The 14,619-nt window shown below is 31.7% G+C and overlaps 1 protein-coding gene and 1 long non-coding RNA gene across 5 annotated transcripts; both read right to left on the bottom strand.

The window, feature by feature from the left end:
- Positions 1-112: 112 nt before the first annotated feature.
- Positions 113-1,577, bottom strand: LOC114287073 (uncharacterized). The gene is made up of 2 exons (XR_014350648.1): positions 1,092-1,577; positions 113-544 (listed from the first exon to the last, which is right to left on the bottom strand). It is a non-coding gene; the product is annotated as an uncharacterized LOC114287073 (long non-coding RNA).
- A 2,166-nt stretch (positions 1,578-3,743) lies between these two features.
- Positions 3,744-9,944, bottom strand: LOC114287072 (putative serine/threonine-protein kinase PBL7). Of its 4 annotated transcripts, none has more exons than XM_028230338.2 (5): positions 9,607-9,944; positions 8,384-8,625; positions 8,045-8,234; positions 7,483-7,874; positions 3,744-4,338 (listed from the first exon to the last, which is right to left on the bottom strand). In XM_028230338.2, exons 1-5 carry the CDS (start codon positions 9,713-9,715, stop codon positions 4,021-4,023), a joined length of 1,251 nt encoding a protein of 416 aa, XP_028086139.1. In that variant the 5' UTR covers positions 9,716-9,944; the 3' UTR covers positions 3,744-4,020. The 4 variants fall into 4 exon arrangements, with proteins under 4 accessions (XP_028086139.1, XP_028086140.1, XP_082761972.1 ...); XM_028230339.2 differs by having other exon boundaries at positions 7,479-7,874; positions 9,607-9,943; XM_082905846.1 differs by having other exon boundaries at positions 7,330-7,874; positions 9,607-9,943.
- Positions 9,945-14,619: the final 4,675 nt, after the last annotated feature.

A 14,619-nucleotide genomic window follows, 5' to 3' on the forward strand; every position in this document is an offset into this window, starting at 1 on the left:
AATATTACCTTTTGTCGTTCAACAAATTTGAGCTCGGAGGACTCAAGTTTTTGAGCTTCAGGACATCAAATAGCTGCCCCAGCTAACCTTTGGTTGCACCAAACATCACTTATTGAAAGAAAGGGCTTGGCTAATTCTGCTATTTCTCAATTTTTTGAGTGTAAATTTTTTCAAAAGAATGTCAACCAATGAACCTGTTCTTACAAGTTCTATTTGTAACCAAACTCGTGATATCCTGATTCCAAAACAACAATATCCTAATTGATTACCTTATATCTTTTAGTGGTTTTCTTGAATTGTATATGCCAAAAAAGAGAACTCGTGAAAATTGTGACTCATATGAAAGAAATGATTCTTCAATCAGTTGGACTCACCGGTTGTTCTTCAGTTTCATTCTTAAGTATCAGAAACTGAGGGACTGAGGCATTTGATGGAGTAGCCGATGCCAGGACGGTGTGGTCAACAACGGTTTCGTTGTTGAGAGGCCATGTCAACACAATCCTATGGATTTCCATGATTCTGCCATCTTTGATTTCCAGGTTCACTGTATTCAAAGTAAAACATAAAGACAATTAATATAATTACAGAACAAAAAAGTACTAGGCAATTAATCTTTTTCAATTTTTTTCTACAAATGTTTTTCAGAGGAAAAAAAGAGACGTCTCGAAGAAAATAAAAACAACGAAAAATTTATGTTATAAGTGATTTCAGTGCTTGCACAAAAAAAGTATTTGGTTTACAAGCCGCCAAATATCCTTTGCGAAACACTAATTTCTCAGCAACCAAACAGAAGTATTAATTTCTCGAATTGAAATCACGCTCAACTTACACAGATCAGAAAACAAAGATGTTCTTCACTAAACATTTAACAGAAAAAGAAAAACTCAGTAGAAAAAGGTTAAACAAGGCTGAGCTGGTGGCCAATGAGAATGCAAATTGTGTGTGTATATATATATATATATATATAGAGAGAGAGAGAGAGAGAGAGAGAGAGAGAGAGAGAGGAAAGAAAAGCAAAAATGGAATGCCAAATGATGAAATTGGATCTTGAGATATGAGGAATTATCATATATATATATATATATATATACCTGGATAAGAGAAGCAGCAGAGGATGAAGAAGCAGAGCAACACAATCACAGGAATAACATGAATCATCAAATTGGCCCTAGATCGGGAACGCCACATCTCCCTCCGGCGAACGCGAAGACGCTCGAAGAACGAACGACCTGTGTGACCTTCCGTCGTCTTCCTTTTCGGAGAGTGTTTGTCCTGCTGCTGCTGCTGCGTTATCTCAATGACATGGTCATGGCGATATTCATCGGAAGCACGGGACGAGCTCGTAGTAGGTCTTTGCATTCTAGAGAGAGAGAGAATGATGAGTATAGTGTGGTGGGTGTTGTTGAGGAGGAGAGTAGTGTCTGTTAGGTCGGTTTGTGAGTTAGAGCTTTCGTAACCGATTTTATGGCGCGAAAAGTTCCTCGCGTGCGATGAAGGTAACGACTTCTACAGCTGGACTTTCAATTGTCAACTCTGAGTCCCGACCACGAGAAGTCATTGATTACATTCATTGTGATTGGTGAAAGATGAAGTCTATTTTATTTATTTTTTTATTTTTGGTTACATGGAAAGAAAAAGGTGTAGTCTATTATTTTGTATTAACTAATTGAAGTAAAATATTTTTTCCTACTCCTTTTTTTATTCTTTAATTTAAATTTTTTATTTTTTAAAAATATATTCTAAGGAGAAAAAAAGGATGGAATCGGTTACCAAACTATCTCCCCATCCATGTATGGGTTGGTATTAATTCGGTAGAAAAGTGGGCATCTGTAGAAAAATTGTACAGTTAGTCAGTCAGGGCTGCTGTCTGGTTTTTCTCCAACAAAAAATTTTAGGATAAATTATAAACATATTTATTTAAATTATAAATTATTCCTATGATTCTAAAAAATAAATTATATTTTTTAAGGTTTTTAATTTTATAACAAATAGATCATTTTATTAATAAATCATCAAGTTAATTTGTAGTTTTTAATAATATTAAAATTTTATTCAGTTAATAATTCAAATTATTTTATTATTGTATAGGTGAACAGTTACAAATTTCATTTTTTCAATTAATTTTGTTAAATAAAAAATTTTGACAGGGAGGTATTTGTAATTTTTCAAACCACAAGGGACAATTCGTATTTTAAGCAAATCTCAGGAAGTGTATTTGTAATTTACCCAAAAAATTATGATAAATTATTAACTAGTTTTAATAGTTAGACTTAATTTTCATTATATCTTATCAAATTCGTCGCTGAAAGTTAATCTTATAAGAATCATCACTAAAAATTAACAATTAGTGACATTTTTCTATAATAAATTTTTTAACTATTATTGAAAATTACTAATTAGTTACACTTCTACAAGACCAATTAAGTAATAGGTCCACCTAATATAAGTCTTCCAAAATTTAAGTAATTGGAGATATTTGATAACTATTAATATATAAAAATTGAGATATCTAGCTCACCAGTAGAAAACACTCTTATTATTAAAATAAGTTCTTAAATTGGGAGATAGTATTGACACAATTAGAGTGGAACCCTTATTCTCTAAATGAAAGAGAATATTGCAACTATATGAATGAGAATGCACAAACTTAATAATATTGACCTCCTTAATTTTTAACCCAACATTGCAAAGTCTTAATCCATAAGGAACTAGGAATAAATACAATAATATTGACCTCCTTTTGTTTGATAGGAAAAAAAAATACTGAACAACTATATATTGAATCTCATTGCTTATGGATAAAGACCTTTTTAACATTAAAAAAAAAAAAAAAAAATTATATATATAAATGTACATGATTCACCTAATATATTTTGCAATCCATCATTTATCAGGAGCATCAATAAACAATATACATGATATTATTGCTTTTGAGTATGATATGTATCTCCAAAATTGGTCGATCATTGTTAGAAGTTCTATCTTCATGTATATTTGTTGCTCTTTATAGAAATAGGCAAGCACTTCTTTTTATTGTTGGTGGAGAGGGTCACACCATTGAAAGTTAAAGCTGCTAGAATCAAATGTACAATATGAAGTTCATGTAATTGGAGATGAATTTTAATTTTTTTTTTGGAATTACATAATTTTGAATTGGCAGGCAAAAAAGAAGTAATTGCATTAGTCATAGCCTTTTAATTGGCTCAAATTGAATAATTCCAAAACAAAATATATTAGATTGTCAATGTTTAATTTTCTACGTTAGACCCAGAAAGCAAAGCCATACATATAGCCTAACAGTTAAAAGTCATGACGTGAACAGTAAATTTAGCCATCTTAAATTCGACTATCGTTGGTGTCTTTTAGATTCATGTCTTCATCGCGAAAAAATGATTTTAATCCAAAAATTGTTTTTATGTAGGAACAAGTCTTGTTTCCACTTGCATATACACATCAAACCCTATACAATTTGATTTTGAATTTTAACTTTCCACTTTATTCAAAACATAAAAAGGCAGTTGGAAATTTATGAGGGGAAGGAGTCCAGTTTGTTCGATTGAAAGGAGGGTGATTAGCATAACTTTAACTTGAACATAAACCTATTTTAATGACATCCAAAAATGCTAAAAACTTGTTTAATAAAGCTCATCTACCAAATTTCATAAAAGTTGAGAAGAACAAAATAAAAATTTAAAATAAGCAGAAAAAGAAGAAGAAAATAACAGAGAAGAAAACAGCAAATAGGAAGCAAGAATAAGGAATTTTCTCTTTATTTATAATGATATGAAGATTAAACTATAACTACAGAAAACTTTTTCTACAAAGACGTATCTTACATATTATATATATATATATATATATGAATCACAGCTTCATTTACATGGAAAAAGAGGGACAAAAATGGAAGAATATCCCTATAATTTCCATAAAGAGTCTATGATTGGAAAGTAGCACCTGTTATCCTCTGTGGACACAAAAAAAAAAAAAAAAAATGATAACCAGGCACATGATATTTAAAAACTAGTCCTCTGGTTCGGCTCTCCCTCGTCCGTTGTCTTCAGAATCCTTTTCTGATCGGTGAGAAGATGATCGGTAAGAAGATGCAGCCCTCCGGGAGGAGCTTTGGAGAGGATGGGTTAGGGGATCGTATGTTTGGGAAGCAAGGTAATTCAAAGCTGTGACTATGTCAGCAATGAGAGGCCTCATGTTTGGTTGCTCTTGGACACACATTGCAGCAATGGCAAGAGCTTGATACAAGCCTCTCGTGGGATACTTACCTTCGAGCACCGGATCGGCCATCTGTGGGAATTTTCTCCGGTCTTTGAACAGGGGTCGTGCCTGCAAATGAATCCCGGGTAATTAAATTTTAGGCAACCTCCTTTTCCTCTTTAATTTTTCATTTTTAAAGTCTTCAATATGGGGTTTCCTTCTCTTTTTTTTTACCACCAATTATCAATTTTTGAGATTCAAAAGATTATGACAAACAACTAATCTATTCTAGCTAGGTAGGCTATTATGTGAGGCTTTCATACTGTGAAAGTGAAAATGAAATAAGTCTATCAAGACAAACAAAATAACAATCAGAATGCAAACGAACATATATTAAAAAAAAGGCATATATTGTTGCATTCAAGGCATACCAAGAGGTCATTTTATTATTTTTGTAGTTCACTTCTTCGATGCATGTCATGTCATGTGTTCATTACATTCTCTAACCAAGATGTGTGTGAATTCACTAACTAGTTTCTAGAGAGCTTCATGAGCAACTTCAAATTCAAAGTAAAGACATACAAGTAAAAATGACCTCAAAGAGATCTGCTACTTAAGTTGTAAACCCAGATTTTAATAGCCAATGAAGCTGTTTAGTACAAAAGAATGGTCGAGAAAATTGCATTAATGCATGTTCGAGTCATGGGGAATCAGCTTTTTCCATAAAAAAGTGGGGATAAGGATGCCTATCCACTTACCTCTTCCAAAGTGGGGATAAGGATGCCTATCCACTACCTCTTCCGAACCTGTTAACAGGATAAAGATGCACTGGGGTATGACAATTTCCATAATATTGTCATCAACTAGTTTGTACCAATGTAACCATTGAAAATCTTGGGAACAGAAAAGTTTTAACTGGTTCAGAACTGATCCTTCTTCCAGGTCAGATATATTTACAAAGCTCAACCTCTGGCTTCTATGAATCAAACTACAGTACTAGGTTATTATCCACCTTCAAGGAATCTCTAAGGTATGATTGATGAGTATGGAACATGTTTAAACATTTGAGGATAACTCAGAAATCCAGTCACATTTTTAATTCTACAACAGTTCCCCAGGGAGGGCATTAAATCCCCGACAATGGCATCACTAACCATTTTTAGTTCCATAGAAGTTTCCAAGAGCAAGGGGTGACCATTGGTTTAATGGGTAAGGCTTTGCCTAATAACTTTAAGATTATGGGTTTAAGTCTTGAGACCAAGGTTTTAAAAAGCGGCCGCAACCGTTACGTAACGCCGTTACGTAACAGTTTTGGCGGTTGCCGCCACCCGTTACGGCCGCTTTTGCAGTGTGATTGAGATTCACAGGTGTGTCGGCCGTAGCGGCTGCCGTAGCGGTCGTAACGGTGCCGTAACAGTCGTAACGGCCTGTTACACACCATTACGTAACGGTTCCAAACTGTTTGTTTCAAAAAAACACAAAAAAAAGCTGAAAATGGGGAAAGAGGGATAGAGAGAAGAGAGAAGATAAAGAGAGAATGGAGGAGCAAGAGACAGAGAGAGAAGAGGGAAGAAGGAAGATGAAGGACATGTTATTGATTTGTTGAAGTTGTAAGACCTATGCTATTCTATTCAGCTGCTATTACTAAACTATTTTGTTTGTGTGTGTCTATCTATATATTGTTTGAAAATAATAATAATAATAATAAGTGTGGTCATCTATTTGGCTTGGTTAAAATATGTATATATATATTTACGCTTTTATTTATTCTCTTACTTTGTTATTGTTTATCTTATATATAATAGTTAGTGATTGATTTTTTGTATAATATAAAGTTATTAATTATTAAAATAAAATGTAAAAAACTCAATTTATAGTGATTTAAAAATATGAAATATATTGGATTATACTTAACAATTTACAAAAAATTGATCAATATTTATTTTTAACCCAATAAATATGATTATGGAAAAAAAATATGCGTATTGGTAAGTTTTTTTCAAATTGTGCAAAAAATAAAAAAATTCACGGTTCCGGTTACCGCAACCGTTACACTACGGCCTTTACACCTCGCAACCGCAACCGCAACCGCGTCACCGCCACCGTTACGGCGACCGCAACCGCTTTTCAGAACCTTGCTTGAGACCATCACTTTGTTTGTGCATTATGCCAAAAGTTAGGTATGCACTCAATCTTTCCCCTTCTAAATACACATTAATATATACTAATTGAGCGTCGTTTTTTTTTTAAAGAAGTTTCTAAGAGCATAAATTTCCGACATCACTAAACTCGCTTGTACATCAATTTCTCTCAGCAACAAATAATAAAAAGGCTAGAAGAGCACATCAATATTGAAAAAAAATTTCATCATCATCTACTTATGGCAGTGGTAAGAAATAGAATGTACATCATCTATTTGTAGGAGTGAGATTTATCATACATTCAAATTCATGATTAAAGAAATCATATCATTTCATCATTCCTATGTTTGTTCTTTTCTTGTATTAAAAAATTCAATATTATATTCAGTTGCCATTTTCCTCATTTGGTGTACATCCTTATTGACTCTACCAAATTCAACATTCTAAAATATTAGGTTACTTCCCATATATTCAGTTGGTTTGTAGAATTTCTTAAGAATGAAAAGTTTTAGTAAGATCATCTAGTTTCTAAACAAGCCTAATAAGACACAGAAATAGTTACCCCTAACTGTGATTAAAATTCATATAGATAATGATAAGAACTTCAAAGTTTCAAAAACGTGTTACTATTTCAAGTAAAAGCATAAAATGATATAAACACTACAAAAATTATACAAAACATAGGATACTTGGAAGTGTGGGCCCCAGACTCTAATCATGCAGGGCTTCTCACTACTAGAGTCCTTTTGGACAGGGGCCCAAACCACAAAAACATCACAATCCAAGTGGCCCTCTAAAATTGACGATGATTCCCCAGAGAAGCCACAAACGAAAAGAGATTCCTACAAATGAATATCAATCTTATCAAGCATGAACTTTAACCGACTGGTTTCTTATACTTTTTTATAATCATTGACTCTTGTATGGATAATTACTATTCAATCAGAAAAGTGACCTACCCAAAATGATGCTTACTTACTCAAGGCAGTTCAGTTGGTTAAAAGATCATCGGCATCTCAACATATTGCTTTCGGTACAAATTTTTTGAAAAGGACAACCAATATCTGTTACGCAAATAATCTATAAAGAGATTAGCAGGAAAGAGTGGGAAAACAAAAAGTAACTTACTTACCCATGCAACCAGATTTTGCTCAGCAGTGGGTCTCATATTATCAATTGCTTTCCTGCCTGTGATGATCTCCAAAAGAACAACCCCAAAGCTGTAAATATCCGATTTGAATGTGAGCTGACCGGTCATTGCATAATCTGGTGCACAATACCCGTATGTGCCCATCACTCTGGTAGAAACATGAGTCTTATCTCCAACCGGACCTACTTTAGCCAAACCAAAATCAGATAGCTTGGGATTATAGGCTTCGTCAAGCAAAATGTTTGAGCATTTCAAATCACGATAAATAACAGGAGGCTTCATTTTATCATGCAAATACTCTAAGCCCTTTGCTGCACCAGCCGCTATCTTCATTCTAGTATTCCAATCAAGTCGTTTCCTATTAGGCCTAAGGTCTGAACAAGAAAAAGGAAGTATGGAAAATGTATTAGGAGGCAAAAAGAGTCCAAAAACAAAAGAAAGAGAAGGACCTGCATTAAAACTTACAGAAAGCTTGAGCAAATGGAAAAGAACTAAGAAAAATCAAATGATGATAATGGAAGATTGGTGGGAAAAAAAAATATACCATGCAAATGATCTTCCAAAGATCCTAATGCCATGTACTCATATACCAACAGCCTCTGTTCTCCCTCAGCACAATAACCAATTAATTTAACCAGATTAGGGTGGTTAGCAAGACCCAGTGTCAATACTTCAACAATGAATTCTCTAATCCCTTGCAACCCATTACGGTCAAGTTGCTTGATAGCTACAATCTGCACAAAAACGCGAATATTCAGGTCTGATTGCCAGCTTTGTTTAAAGATTTAAATCTAACCCACCAAGATGGGCATAGCCTCATAGGCAATAACAGCAAAAAAATCTAGTTATTTAATGACCGGTATCACATGAGGTTTCAACCAACCTGGTCCGTATCCTCCAATTTTCCCTTATAAACCTTGCCAAAACCTCCCTCACCCAAAAAATAATCCGAATTGAAGGTTTCTGTTGCCGCCACCAATTGATCAAAAGTAAATGTCCTTGCCTTATTATTCTCAGTCCCTGCATCCTTAATTACCTCCTTCACATCCAACTCCTTTGCTGCCAGAGATTGATTTACTACTTTAGGGTCCTTCACACCTTTATATGGACTTGATCTCAATGTATCTAAATCACATAAACAAACACCAAAAAACATGTGAGAGTGAGAGCCCATTTGAAGAACAGAGAAAACGACACAAAATGCACATGGTGGCTAAAAGCCAAAACTCGATTCTTATATGATTCTCACAAAAGCGGAAACATGATGACCACAATTATTATTAAAATAGAGAAGAAAACAACGAACCGACTCAGAAGAAAGCAAACATTATGCACATTCAAGAAAGATTTTGAAATTTTGAATTAGAATTTCCAAAAACACAATTATATTTGTACAGCAACAATCACAACCATATACTATCCCAAAACAGTTATAGAACCAACATACGATTTTTGCAACTGCTTAGAAACTAGCAATAATCTTAAGAGTACCCGAATTAATAGAATGAAAAAACACATAATTCTTCATATACAAAGATTCAAACATGTAATAAAAAATACATAATTCTTACTTCTTAGACTAATCAAAATTTAGCCTTTCCCTACACCCAACCCCAAAGTCAAAAGTTTTGCTTCCACACACACACACACACACAGAGGTGAAAAGACCCAATTGTTCGAAAATCTGAAATGGGAATAGGAACTGAAAAATACAAGAAGTGTGAATTTGAAAACCAATCACAATCTAAATCAAACTAAAGCAAAAAAGAAAAAGAAGAAAAGAAACAAAACAAAATGATGAAGACAAAAGAAAAAGAACTAAGAAGTACCAAAAAAGCAATACCTAAACAATGCACTCCTGAGATTTAATCCAGTGCAAACCCAGGTGAGACACATAAAGATCAACAACAAAAATACCAAATTTTGATCAATTTAGATCAAACCCATTTCACAGAATCACCCAATAACTTCAATTTCAAAAAAATTAGCTGATTCTTTTTCTTTTTCATTTCTTCCCTCACAATGAAATGATACTGATTGAATGCAAAAACCAAATAGAGAAAACAAACAACGATCGAATCACTTGTTCAGTGATTACTACTATACCTGAGGTGGACTGTGTTTGATCATCTCGTCTATTTTGATTGTTATTGCGACTTGTCTTCTCCTTCTCCAGTTGTTTGTTCGGATTTCCAGAGCATGGAAAACAACCCATGCTTTTTACTCTTTCTCTCTCTCTCCTCCACCAACACCCTCTCTCTCTCTCTCTCTATATATATATATATATGTATGTCTTCAGAGAGAGAAGATGAAACAGAGTCCGAAACGTGATAGAAATAATGAGAGACCCCTGCAACTTTTTTTAGAGAGAGAGGAGAAGAGAGAGACGAGACTAGAGAGAGAGAGAGTGAGAAAGAGAAGCGTTTTTTATATATATTTTTTTTGTTTTTGTTTTTATGATTTATATATTTTTGGGCTGTGCATGGTGCAGATCAGCTGTGAAACGAATTCAACACACTCACCAACCGGAAACCGCCACGTCATCAGTCTGCGCGTATTGATTTATTTCGCTGGGTTGCTGACGCCGCGTGATTTCGGCCTTCGGGTCGGGACATTAATTTACTGTGTGAGCTGGTTAGCACCATAGAAAAACGACGCCGTATACATGTCAGCACCGTAGAGCTGTTTTCCACCGTACGATGACTCTGATGTGAAATAAAAATAAGAAGTTAGAGGCAGGTACCGAATAGGATGTTATTACGGAAGGGTCACCATATACACAAAATACATATATACATATATAATATATAAATCATATATACATAAAATAAAATAAAAATTATATACTATAGAAATAATTTCTAATAGGATGGCTAAATTTTTTTTGATATTTTATATATAAAATGATACATATATATATATGTATATATATATTTAAAAATAGGAAGATTGACTAATAAGTCTCATATTTTGGACTTGTAATTCATATAATTCTATATTTTTTCTTGTGATCCATTTAATTCTTTTGGATGTGTAATGACCCATTTATCCGCCACATTAGTGTGTCACGTTTAAAAAAAATACACTAAAGAGTTTTTAGTATTACATCACACATGTCACGTTAGAATGTCACATTTAAGAAAAGTACACTAGTAAAAAGTTTTTAATTTTTTTAGAGTGTCACATCATACTCGTCACATTGGAGTGTCACATGTCACGTTTGAAAAAAATATACTAAGAAGTTTTTAATTTTTTTAAGAGTGTTACATCATACCCATCATGTTGTCACGTTTGAGAAAAGTACACTAAGAAATTTTTTATTTTTTTGAAGTGTCACATCATTCTCGCTACGTTGTCACATTTGAGAAAAGTATATTAAAGAGTTTTTATTTTTTTTAAAGTGTTACATCATACCCGCCACGTTATCACGTTTGAGAAAAGTACACTAAGAAATTTTTAATTTTTTTAGAGTGTCATATCATACTCGCCACACATTGTAACGTTTGAAAAAGTACACTAAATTTTTTTTAAGTGTCACATTATACCTGCTAAGTTGTCATGTTTAAAAAAAAATACATTATGGAGTTTTTATTTTTTTTAGAGTGTCACATCATACTCGTTACATTATCACGTTTGAGAAAAGTACAGTAAAGAGTTTTTATTTTTTTAAAATTGTCACATCATACCTGCCACGTTATTACATTTGAGAAAAGTACGCTAATGAGTTTTTATTTTATTTTTTTGAAGTAAAAGTTTTGGGATGTTATATCATATCTATCACGTTGTCACATTTTAAAAAAATACACTAAGGAATTTTTAATTTTTTTTAGACTGTCACATCGTGGAGTGTCACATTCATACTTGTAACATTAAAGTATCACATCATACCTATCATATTAATAAAAAGGTATAGTTATCCACAAAAATATTATCAAAATAAAAAATAAGACCATACAAAAAGAAAATCTCTACTAATAAGACTTAACAGATCAAGAAAAAAAAAATTAAAACTAATTAAAATATTTGTTTATAAGATAAGATTTATTAATAAATATCCCTTAAAATTATATGACAAATAATAATATTTACAGAAACATGAGGCATGCGCTTCATAATCTTTTCTTAATTTCGTATCTGGTGAGATTCATAGCTGAGGTGATCCAGTGAACTGAGCTCCCTCAGCCTTCGTTTCACAAATGGATTGATTTTTTGATTTTTTTGATTATTTTAATTTGGATTAAAAAGTTTGATTTGTAAAGAATTTTTTTGAATTTTTTTGTGAGAGAAGTATGTAATAATTATGGATTAAATGTTATGTTTTGTTTGTTATGATTAAAATAACTTATTTTTATCTTTTGTTACTATTTTAACCACAAATCTACTTGTTAGAAAGCACAGACTAATAATACGTAGACATGCGTCGAATTACCTAGTGAGTCAAAGCATGTGATCAGTTGTTCTGTCGACCCTCGGCACAATTTTACAGTTTCGAATGAAAGTGAAAGGAAAGTTTTATTCGCATCATATAGAAAATCTTAGTACACGAAATGATTAGGAATTTTAATAAAAGAGCTTTAATAAATTTTAATGGGATTATGTATTATAGTATATTTGTTTGGACGGATTGAGTGTCATCTTGAGAATATAGTAAAAAGTCACGTTTTTTGACAAAATATTTAAAAATGCAAGTGTCAAAAACGTCAAAAAATTGGTTTGGCAAGTGCTAAAAATGCAGGTGTAAAATTATAAATTAGGGCCTTTGAAAAAAAAATAAAAAATAAAAAATTCTTATGTTAGGTAAGAGTATTTTGGTTATTTTAATTTGATTTGACACCACAAATAAATATTAAACTAAAAAGTAAAAAGTCAATTTTTTACCAACTTTCCAAATCACTTTCCAAAAAGCTAAAAAGTTTGGTAAAAATTCAAAAGTTAACTTTTTACCAACTTCCCAAAACACTCCTGAATAAAGGAAAATTGGAATCTATCAAATTATAATTCTAGAATTCATAGTTTTTAAACTATTTGATTGGATAGAATATGTATTCCATATTTATTTAGTCATGAGATTAAATATTAAGAAATGGTTATTTGGATAGATAGGACATAATCTTATATTTGTTTGGAATATTATGAAGAACGATAAATGCTCAAATGACTAATTTACTTTTTTCAATTATTTACTAAGTAATAGCAATATTAAACATATCTTTAATATTTTAATTATTTTTAGCCAAATTAAATAAAAAAAATTATTTTATTTTATTTTATTTTTTACACAATTAAATAATTTTTTTAAAAAATTAAATCAATAAAAATCATTAAAAATATATGCTATTTTTTAATTAAAATTTTAAATAAATTTATTTTAAAAAATAATAATTGTTAAGTAATGAAATTAAATAAAATATCAACAAAATTTTAAAATAAAATATCTATAAAAAATTATCTTAAAAAGAAAATAAATAAAACATCAATAAAAATTAAATAAAATTATTTTATTTTTAAATTGAGACTACTTTATTAAGTATAATTAATACCGTGCGAAAAATATATTTAGCTTATGTTTGGATTGAGTGATTTGGAGATAAAAGAAAAGAAACTGAGAGATATGTATTTTTCTTATTTGTTTGGATAATTTAAGTAGAGAGAAATGGGAAAAAATTGAGAGAAACAGAGAAAAACTCATTTCTCTTATAACCTCATTTTCAATCTTCCCAAAAGTTGAGAGATTTGGAGAAAAAAGAAATCAATATTTTCATAATACCATTTTTGTCCCTGTAAAGATAAAAGAAATAAAATGATTGAACATATAAAAAGGTTATTTTGGTTATATAACATAAAATAATTTCTTTTCTTTTCTCTTATGAAATCTAACCAAATAAGAAGGAGAGAAATCATAATTATTTATTTTCTTTTATTTCTTACTTATCCGAACAAGAAGGAGATAAATTACAATCATTTCCTTTCTCTTTTTTTTTTCTCTTATAACTTAAGTAATTATTTCTTTTCTTTTCTCTCTTAAGTTCCGAAACATAGTGTTAATACTAGAGGGTCAACAATGTAATTTGGCAACCTAATCTCATGGGATGAGTAATCTCATGATTTGTGTCTCATCCCCCCATGAGATACTATAGTCCAACAGTTTGGGATTAATAGTCCAGATAGACTATTAGTCTAGTGCAAAAAATTCGAAACAAACAACGGACTATTAGTCCAATCCCACCCTTCAATTCCACCAAACAAACATGTTGTACAATGATAATGATGTTTGTGTCTTGTTTGTTTTTTGTTTTTTTTTTTTTTTTTTTTTGTGTGTATGTGTTTTTTTGATTCAAATGAAAAGGAGAACAAAGTATCAGAGTTTCAGTACATACAAACAATCAAATTAAGGGAATTAGACCATCCTTAAGCAAGTGTATAGAATTTTGTTTAGACCTGTATCTTTAGGAGATGTATCACTGCTGTTATTTGTGGTGTTGGAGTAAACTTTTTAAATACAAATCAACTATTCAAACATAATTTATAAATAAAGAAAAAATTATGTGTAGGTCTTATTAAGGGCTGGTTTGACATACCTCAAAGAAATTAAAAAGTCAAAAAATTATTAAAAAAGTTAAAATGTTATCACTATTCACCAAAAAAATATAAAAAATTAATTTTACAAAAAAAGGTACAACTCACATGGCATGTCACGTGAGTTGTACTTTAATTGCCCACCGTTTATACAAAGGGAACAGGCGGAGAAGTAAACAAGACGGTGTTGTTCGACACATGGGGGCTTATCACGGGTCCCATTTTGATAATCTAAATCGTCAATGTATAGAAATCGTTGAGTACTATATGCCTGTAAAAAATCACGTTAATCGGATATCGCTAACTACATGATCAAGTCAGTTTTGTATAAAAAATGAATGGTGTTATAGTTAACGGTTGACAAAAAATTAATCTGATCAGATACTATAGATATTCGATCAACGTGATTTTTTACAAGCATATAGTACTCGATGAGTTTTACACATTGAACAGTTCCGAATAGCAAAACGGGACCCATGGTGGGCCCCCACGGGCCGAACAACACCGTCCAATTCAATGCCCAAAAAGGAGGCAACCATCTCC

Source organism: Camellia sinensis, chromosome 14 (genome assembly GCF_055761805.1).
Source record: "Camellia sinensis isolate YWXY chromosome 14, ASM5576180v1, whole genome shotgun sequence".
Taxonomy (NCBI): Eukaryota; Viridiplantae; Streptophyta; class Magnoliopsida; order Ericales; family Theaceae; genus Camellia; species Camellia sinensis.

Coding starts and splice junctions, on each gene's coding strand:
- LOC114287072 (XM_028230338.2), bottom strand. CDS start 9,715: ATGGGTTGTTTTCCATGCTCTGGAAATCCGAACAAACAACTGGAGAAG. Junction 8,235..8,383: donor AATTGGAGGATACGGACCAG/GTTGGTTGAAAC, acceptor GTTTTTGTGCAG/ATTGTAGCTATCAAGCAACT. Junction 7,875..8,044: donor TTTGGAAGATCATTTGCATG/GTATATTTTTTT, acceptor TTTCTTGTTCAG/ACCTTAGGCCTAATAGGAAA.